Source organism: Canis lupus, chromosome 27, assembly GCF_048164855.1.
Source record: "Canis lupus baileyi chromosome 27, mCanLup2.hap1, whole genome shotgun sequence".
Taxonomy (NCBI): Eukaryota; Metazoa; Chordata; class Mammalia; order Carnivora; family Canidae; genus Canis; species Canis lupus.
This window is the reverse complement of record NC_132864.1, coordinates 7,935,780-7,944,797: the sequence shown is the minus strand read 5'-3', so window position 1 is coordinate 7,944,797 and position 9,018 is coordinate 7,935,780. Positions and strand designations below refer to the sequence as shown.

At 50.9% G+C, this 9,018-nt stretch overlaps 1 protein-coding gene across 2 annotated transcripts; it reads left to right on the top strand.

Annotated features, from left to right (window-relative positions):
• On the top strand, positions 1-2,984 carry RAN (RAN, member RAS oncogene family). 2 transcript variants are annotated; one of them, XM_072802103.1, is made up of 7 exons: positions 1-112; positions 681-726; positions 836-920; positions 994-1,119; positions 1,953-2,140; positions 2,315-2,485; positions 2,581-2,984. In XM_072802103.1, exons 2-7 carry the CDS (start codon positions 691-693, stop codon positions 2,623-2,625), a joined length of 651 nt encoding a protein of 216 aa, XP_072658204.1. In that variant the 5' UTR covers positions 1-112; positions 681-690; the 3' UTR covers positions 2,626-2,984. The 2 variants fall into 2 exon arrangements, with proteins under 2 accessions (XP_072658204.1, XP_072658205.1); XM_072802104.1 differs by having other exon boundaries at positions 53-112; positions 656-726.
• The last annotated feature ends 6,034 nt before the right edge of the window (positions 2,985-9,018 follow it).

The following is a 9,018-nucleotide window of genomic DNA, read 5'->3' as shown; positions in this document are numbered from 1 at the left end:
TGCCCCGCCCCCCCCGGCGCGCGCCGGCGTCGGCTGCGTCTCCGGGCATTTGAATTGCGCTTCCGCCATCTTTCCAGCCCTCAGTCAGACGGGCCGGAGACGCTTCTGGAAGGTAAGGCAGCGGGGCCGGGCCGGGGGCCGCGGGGGCCGCGGGGGCCAGGGGCCAGGGGCCGGGGGGCCGGGGGGCCGGGGGGCCGGGGGCCGGGCGAGGGCCGGGCGAGGGCCGGGGCCGGGCGGCAGTCGTGCGGGCCGGGGCGGCGGCGGCGGCGGCGGCGGGCTCTCGCCGTCGGGCTCTCGCCGTCCCCTGCCGTAGAGGCCGAAGACCGTGGCCGGGACGCCAGTCGCGGTGGGCCCGGGCGGGCGGCGGCCCCGGGGCGGCGCGGGCCGGGGGGCGCGCGATCGGGGCCCCGGGCGGCCCCGGCCTCCGCCCCGCGCGCCGGCCTCCGCCCCGGCCTCCCGGCCTCCCTCCCCCACGGGCGCGCCGCCAGACCCGCCGCCGGAGCAGCGCCGCTCGCCCGCCCGCCCGCCGCCGGGAGCGCGCCGCGGCCCCCGCCCCGGCCCGGGCGTGCGCGCGTGGGGCCCGGCCGCCGGAGCCCCTTTGTGGGCCCGGGCACGTGGGGCGGGCCGGCCATGTGGGCCCGGGCCCCGCCGCCAGCCGTCCCACGTCTGTCTCCCCGCAGCACCAGCGCTATGGCTGCCCAGGGAGAGCCCCAAGTCCAGTTCAAGGTGGGTGGTGCGCGGGGGCGGCCGGGGGGAGCGGGGCGGCGCGGCCCGGGGGGCGCCGGGGCCTCCCCTCCCCCCCCCCCGCCCCCCGCGACCGCGTCCTGTCTCGTAGCTGGTGCTGGTTGGCGACGGCGGCACCGGCAAGACCACGTTCGTGAAGCGTCACCTGACGGGTGAATTCGAGAAGAAGTATGTAGGTACGTGGGGGGAGCCGCGGGGGCCCCCGGGAGCGGGGCGCGAGCGGACCTGACGGCCGTGCTTGTGTTGCAGCCACTCTGGGCGTGGAGGTCCACCCCCTCGTGTTCCACACCAACAGGGGCCCCATCAAGTTCAACGTGTGGGACACCGCCGGCCAGGAGAAGTTCGGCGGGCTCCGGGACGGCTACTACATCCAAGGTGGGTGAGGGCGGGCCGGCGGCTGCCGCGTGCTGTGTCATGATGGGCGCAGCGCCGAGCCTGGAGCCTGGAGCCTGGAGCCGGGACCCGGAGCGGGCTCCTCACCTAAGACAATGAGCATCCCACGAGGTGCTGCTGTGGCTGCCGGAGTCGTTGGGGCTGGTTGGGGGTTTTTTTGCTTGTTTTTTTCCCTCAAGGGCACTGTAGAGTGGCAGATAAAGACAGGAAGAAAATGTCATCTGGGATCTCTTGTGATGAAAGATGATTGGGAGTCCTTCCATGTTTTGCATCCTTTGCTATGTTACAGATACACAGCTTTTTTTTTTTCTTCTTAAAAAGTGTTTAATTAGGAAACTCCTAGACTGTACATACTTCGGTTTGTTGTCTCAATTATATTAGAATTGTGTTCCTCATAGGTCAGTATGTAGGCCTGCGTGTTTTAAGGCAGAATAACATACTTTTGTGTAGTTTAGGATCATTTAAAGAGCAGGTTCTGAGATCCTCAGAATAGAGGAGACCAGTTGTCTTAGGGTGCTGCTCTATCGGTAGTCTACTTGAGATTCTGGGATGGGACGGAATTAATGAAGTATTACGGGAGAGATTTGATAAGCTAGGCTGGTAGTTCACACTCACACAGAAAATGAAACTTTAAATCTTGTTACGTATTACAGTGGTTGGAGATCCTTAAACTTGGAAGAGAGAGACATTGGGGTGTAGTGAGTGCAGAAGCAGAGGTAGCCAGACTGGGCCTGTCCCCTAGCCCGTGCTCCTTAGCGTTCCTCATTTGTGCAAGAAGTCATACATGTGTAACAGTTTTCCTACATCTGTTTCAGCCCAGTGTGCCATTATAATGTTTGACGTAACGTCAAGGGTTACTTACAAGAATGTGCCTAACTGGCATAGAGATCTGGTACGAGTGTGTGAGAACATCCCCATTGTGCTCTGTGGCAATAAAGTGGATATTAAGGACAGAAAAGTTAAGGCAAAATCTATCGTCTTCCACCGAAAGAAGAACCTTCAGGTATGTTTTTTAAAACTTAATTGTTTTTCTCTAAGATGAAACTACGGTAATAGATCCACTAAAGGAAATTGTGTCTGTGGTATGGATGGAAAAACTATTTTTAGTTTTAAACATTTCAATGATCCTCAAGAAGTAGATTTTTAAAAACTTATTTTATTTTATTTTATGGAACAGTACTATGACATTTCTGCCAAAAGTAACTACAATTTTGAGAAGCCGTTCCTGTGGCTTGCTAGAAAACTAATTGGAGACCCTAACCTGGAGTTTGTCGCCATGCCTGCTCTTGCCCCCCCAGAGGTGGTCATGGATCCAGCTCTGGCAGCACAGTACGAGCACGATCTAGAGGTAGGTGGCAGATGGGTCCGTCAGTGGGGTCTCTTGGGTGTCCCGTGTCCTGACGGCTCTAACCCATGGTGTCCTGACGTTGTGTCTCTGTCCAGGTTGCTCAGACGACCGCGCTCCCGGATGAGGATGATGACCTGTGAGAAGTGCAGCTGGAGGCCAGCGTCAGAAGTCTAGTTTTATAGGCAACTGTCCTGTGATGTCAGTGGTGCAGCGTGTTTGCCACTTTTATTATATAGCTGAGCAGAACATGTGCTTAATCTTTGGGATGCTGAAGGAGATGAATGGGCTTCGGAGTGAATGTGGCAGTTTAAACAGTACCTTCATTTTTTTGGACCTGCATACTTAGCTGTTTTGGAACGCAGTTGTTTCCTTCCTGAGTTTCAGATAATGAGACTGCTACAGTCCCATCACAATATCCAGTGGTGAAATCTCGTTTGTCACTGTCATTCCCATTCCTTTTCGTTTAGAATCAGAATAAAGTTGTATTTCAAATATCTAAGCCAATGAACTCCTCCCTTGTTTGGTAAGCATCTTAAAACCACTAACAGGAAAAGTTGTGCCACGTTACTGTTGAACTGGCCTTTGCTATTCTCCCTTAATTTGAATCTTTGCAGGTTAAGTTCTTGTCTATTTGTACATTTGGATCCTCTCACACAGGTGACAGGGCAGACGTCAGCAGTATTCCGTTTGGTAGATTGTTAGAGGGGTGAGCATCCGTGGTGAAGCTAAAACGATGCCCGTCGCATCTGCCTTCAGACTGGGTGGTGTCACCTGGGGAAGAGCTTTGGACTTCTGTGACCTGTTGGAACAAAACTACTAGACATTTCGGATAGGCATTTTAAGAATTACAGTTAACATTATTTTGTGACAAGTAACCGTGCTCATGTAGGGATGTTCAGAATCTGGTAGAACGATAACAGATGACGGTGGGGACTTGACAGGAGTCTCATTTGTTAAAAATGAGTGTAAGTTATGCATTGATTTGATTTTGTTTTAATGTTAACGTCTAATGTGAAGCTGGTACTCTAGAAAGATGTTCCACGATTACCCGCTGCTTTCAAGTATTTCTGAGTGTTAAAGATGCTGAAGAGTAAGGATTTAAGTTGGGCATCTCACAGCTTTGATGCTTTTTTTTTTTCTGAAGGATTTTTGTGGCCAATTCAAAGGCACGAACACTAAATAGAAAAGTAGATCTTAGAATGGCTTCTTGAAACGTGAAACATTGCAAAGGTTTCGTTGGATCAAACCATTTATCTTTGTATGATTTACACATTTAAGAACGAGTGGAGTCTGTCTTCAGTTTTGACCCCATTGATGCTATACTGTAGCAGTTAGGAGTCTTAAACTATTATGCTCACTTGAGCACTGCTATGGTTGTTTACCAAAGTTCCTTAGATGTCCATTTCTCCTTAAATGGTTACTTTCTTACCTAAAAAGAAGGTAGGAAGGGGTTGCTTAAATATATGGAAAAATGAAATACAGAGGGTAGAATTTAATAAATTTCAATATTGAGTAAATGTATCAATAGATGTACTTCAATTACTGTAAATGTTACACTATATTAGGTTCAAAACCAGATTTTAAGTGACTTGAAAAGATCGTTCCCATCATTGGGATGAAACCTTTTTCAGATACGTAATAGGAGGCATATGTGTTTGTGACCTGTGTGGAATGCAAGTGTGTGTGACGTGACTAAATCTGAAATGTAACTGTTAAATTTGGAAGCTACTTCACTTACCTGTTGAAAATGGGATGGGAGAGAATTCACAAGTCTTACTGAAAGAAAAATTTGCTGCAAAATATATTGCTTCTTTTTGTCTGGATTTTCTGAATCATCTCTAGTACTCCCTGGGAAACGCTGGATCTTTAGCAGGGATTCCCTTCGTGTGAGGGTGTGTTTCTCTGCAGGTTATACATGTGGGGGATGCTTCTCCCTCCATTTATTGCAATCTGATGTGATGGGGGAGCGTTGAATTGAGAGCCTGTGCCGTGGCTCTGTTGACGTGGACAAGGACAGGTCTGTCCAAGCACAAGCAGTGAGAGCCAGCACAGTTTGCTTCATGTCATGTGTGGAGAGTTCGTTCCTTTGGGTGGCGTCTGTCCTGTTTGGTGACCTCACAATGAAGCAGAATTAATACAGAGCACTGGTAAGATGAGGGCAAGGTGTCTGGTCCCATCAGTGTACACAGTGGGTTCTTCATCTTCTCGGCAGGTCAGGAAAGGGCAGAGGTTTGCAGAAATATATTAAACTTCAAAAAACTACTTTCTTGATTGAGAAGTGCAACTTGAGAATTTGTTTTTTATGAACATCACTTTAGTCTTAGGAAATGAGGTGAACACAGGGCTGAAGGTTGCTTTGGTTTGGCTTGGTTAGGTATACATGTGGGACCAGCCTCAGCAGGTGTGACACCATTGACCATGTTGGGGCTGCAGGCTTTGTGCCTGATTCTAAAGGGACAAGAGACAGGTGCCCCCACCCTGACCTTGAGACCTGGAGCCTTGTTGGAGTAAAAGGTGGGCCTAAGCACTGCAGACCATGCTCAGGGTCCTGTGTCCCTGGCGGATGTTTCCCTGCCCCTGTAGTCTCATATGGCAATGTGCACTGGCTCAGCTGCCCCTGTGGCCATGGTGGAAGGGTCAGCTGGCATTTGATTTGTCCCCCTCACTGGATGCTCCTTGCTCTGCCCTGTCCTTCCCATTACATTTTTCGAGAGGTTTCAAGGGGGAGAACATGGAGGTTTGGGTGGAATGGTGGGGGCGGGGAGGGTCTCCCTGGAGTTTGTAGTTTGCAGTGTCCTCTGCATGTATCCCAGCTTGGGGTCTTAGGGAAAGTGTGCATGATGACACGGGGATCCAGGGTCGGTCGTGCCTCCACTCCGCTGTGGGAGGTGGAAGGAGGGGAGCCTTGGATTTAGTCGGCTTCCAGTTGCCTGCCTTCAAGAAGTAGAGTAGGAGGGACGCCTGGGTGGCTCAGTGGTTGTGTCAGCCTTGGGCTTATGGCGTGATCTCGGGGTCCTGGGATCAAGTCCTGCCTCAGCTCCCCCGCCCCCACCCGCAGAGAGCCTTCCTTCTCTTCACATCTCTCATGAATAAGTTAAAAAAAAAAACAATAGGAACCATTACAGGTAAGCTGTCCTTTTAAGATGTAGGCAGAGGATTGCACACATCCTGAGCCCTGTGCTTGGTGATGCTGCGTCCCAGTGGGGAGATGGGCAGCCAAGGACCATACTGAGCTGATCTGCGGAACCAGACTCCTCTGAAAGGGGCTGTGTCCCTGGGAAGGGGTTGGAGAGAGGAGAAAAGGCTTTGAGGTGAAGGGAACAGCCCTGCCCTGTGGCCAGCTGGAGAGTGGAGGGTGTCCAGAGCCCAACAGCAAATCCAGGATTCAGTGCACAGTGGGAACCCGAGGGATCCAGAAGCATTTTAAAGCTTGTCCTGGCAGCAGGCGTGGGTGCCCAGGAACTAGTGGCCATCCAGTCCCAGCCCACTGAGGTCCCCTCCATGCTGTAATATTGCAGGGAAGGTAGGTTGACATATGGTCATGACCAAACCACTAGTCCAGCAAACGTGCAGCAGCAACCTGAATGAACGTATACTGAATGCCAGGGTCCAACTTTTTATTAACTCCTTTTCCTCCCATCTTCTTGGACATGTGATGGGCAACCAAAATTGAGGTTTATGGCGTGCAATGTGATAGCTTGATTTACGTGGACTGGTTACCACCGTTCACCATGTCCACCTCTGTTACCTGTGTAATAAGATCATTGGAAATCCATTTTCAGTGTGATCTCACGTCGAATCACAGCTACACACCGCTTGTCCATCTGGCTTATTTTACTGAGCACAGTGTCCTCTGGTTTCATCAATGTCTGAACGGTAGGATTCCCCTTCCTGAGGCTGAATAACATTCCCTGTCCCACAGACATCTCATTGTCCTCGGCCTCTCAGCTGGTGGACACTGAGGCTGAGTGCAACAGCTCAGCTGCTGCACGGACGTCTGCCCTGTAGGTGAAAGGGCAGGATCCCTGCCGCCCCGAGCCATAGCACCCGTGGGAGATTACTGATACCTGAGGTTACTGACATGTGACATCAGTGTCCGATCCTTGGGAAGCCACACTATTGGGCGAACAGATGGGCAGTGCTGAGGTGAGGGAACTTGGCTTTTCACTCTTCATTCCCTGACACATCTATTTTTTCCTCCAAAGTGAAAATAGTTACATACTTCATACATTAAAAGTTGAGGATTTGGACAGTTGAAACATACACTCATCATATTTCTTACTGTTGGGTGGTAACTTGATGTTTGCTCATGTATTCTGTGAGATGTTACCCCAAAAAAGCAGGATTATGGAAAATACTGTTTTGTGATCGTTTTTCACTTTTACTATGGGTGTTTCTAGGCCAGATAGTTTTACACCACTTTTGACAATTGCTAGGAACCCGTAGTGTGGTTGGGCGGCTGTAGCAGCTGATGGGCCTTGTCAGCCCCGTTTCTGCGTGTTCCTCCTCTCCATGCATCTTCCAGAGTTAAAAAGGGAATTTATTTCCAAATGCTTAGAACTGCTGTGCTCTTTCACCTCCATGCTGGTCAAACAGCTGTGGTTTTGGGGTTTTTGTTTTGTTTTGTTTCTTTAAGATTGATTTATTTTAGAGAACGAGTGCAGAGGGAGAGGGGTAGAGGGAGAGAATATCAAACAGATGCCCTGCTGAGTGCCGAGCCTGAAACAGGGCTCGATCCCATGACCCTGAGATCACGATCTGATTGGAAACCAAGAGCCAAAAGCCTAACCAACTGAGCCTCACAGATGCTCTCACACAGCCATGCTTTTTATTTTAACTTTTGAAAGATGTGCTCTGCTTTACCAAATCCTAATAGATGGAAAATCAAAATTATTTTTTTAAAAAGTTGCGTGTGTCTGTGTTGCCATAGTGTCTTCAACATCCTGTGCCCAGTGGGTGACCTGGTACGAGATGCAAAGACACCAATACATGCTGGGTACATCCTTTATTCAATAGCTTCCTTGCTGCCACTTCTGCGAATTCATAGTTTGCATTTTCGAGGATATACAAAGTGCAGTGTGTACTCTCACACCTTCTTCAGATGGTTGTAATGTGTTATGCTTCCCTTTGGAGCTTGAAAAATATTGACTGGTGATGTTGGGGTTGGATTTAAAGGGAGAACATCTGGGGGGAAAGTAGGGCTAATCAGAAACTGCGGTGACAAAATGGAAATTGAGAACTTGAAAACAAACCACTCCCCACAAAAAAACCCACATAACAGCCCAGATCCCTCAAAACACTGTGTTAATATGAAGGAGCTGACTGGTCCTTTGTTCAGTAGGGTTACCATGTACAGCATGTTCTTTTTCTTTTTTTAAGATTGATTTATTCTTTTAAAAGATTTTATTTCACCAGAGACACAGAGAGGCAGAGACACAGGTGGAGGGAGAAGCAGGCTCCATGCAAGGGGCCCGATGCGGGACTCGATCCCAGAACCCTGGTCACAATCTGAGCTGAAGGCAGATGCTCAACCACTGAGCCACCTTCAAGATTGATTTAGTTCAGAGAGAGCACAAAAGCCGGGTGGGGGGCGGGGCTGGGCAGAGGGAGAGAAGCCCAAGCCCACTGCCCGCTGAGCACGGAGCTAGACACAGGGCTCAACCTCATGACCCTGAGATCACGACCTGAGCCGAAACCAAGAGTGGGGGGCTCAACCGCTGAGCCCCCAGGCGCCCCGCGTGGGGCAGGTTCTCACTTGTACTCGTGTGAGCGGCCTGGTCCCCGGTGAGTGGCCGCGGCTGCCCGTCACCCTGTAGGACACCCCCGTGCCACTGCTGTCCCACCGGAACAGGCTGAGGGGCAGGTAAGTTGGAGGCCTGGGGTCTTGGGACCTGAGCGTCTGTGATTGGAGTCCCCGTAGCTACACGGCTGGATGAGGAGGTAAACTTTGTCGTAACACAGAACCGTGAACACACAGGTGACTTAACGCTCTGGTTCCCAGCCGTCACTTCCTCCACCTAGGATCTCACATTCCACCAGACGCTCTAGCCGTGGCGTCTCCCTTCCAGAGGCCGTGTCCTGTCCCCACGCTGGCTGGGATCTGGGATACTGTCCTCTGTGGGAGCTGCTGACTCTTGGCCTAGGGTGGGTGTGGTGGGAGGCAGGGTCTCAGACCTCCGAGTGGGGCGGTCAGAGGGGAGCTACCAACCTCAGGCCCATCGCTCCCGGCTGCCCACACCCGGGGTGGGGGTGGGGTTTCCACCTGCAGGGCTGCAGGGAGGAGGCAGCGAGCCCTGGACTGTCACACACTGCATTACAAATGATTCTGTATTTTTCAAATAATTGTTAACCAACTTAACTGTTAACATTTTTTTTTTTGCATAAATGAACATCTTCATGTTTGTGGTATGAACAATGTCTTCTTTCCAAGAAATCGGAATGGGATATTATTTGGTCAGAGTTTATGAAAGTCATTGTGTTTTAAAAGTGTCATCAAATGACTTTTCGGGGACCTGATTTATTTTTTAAGTATC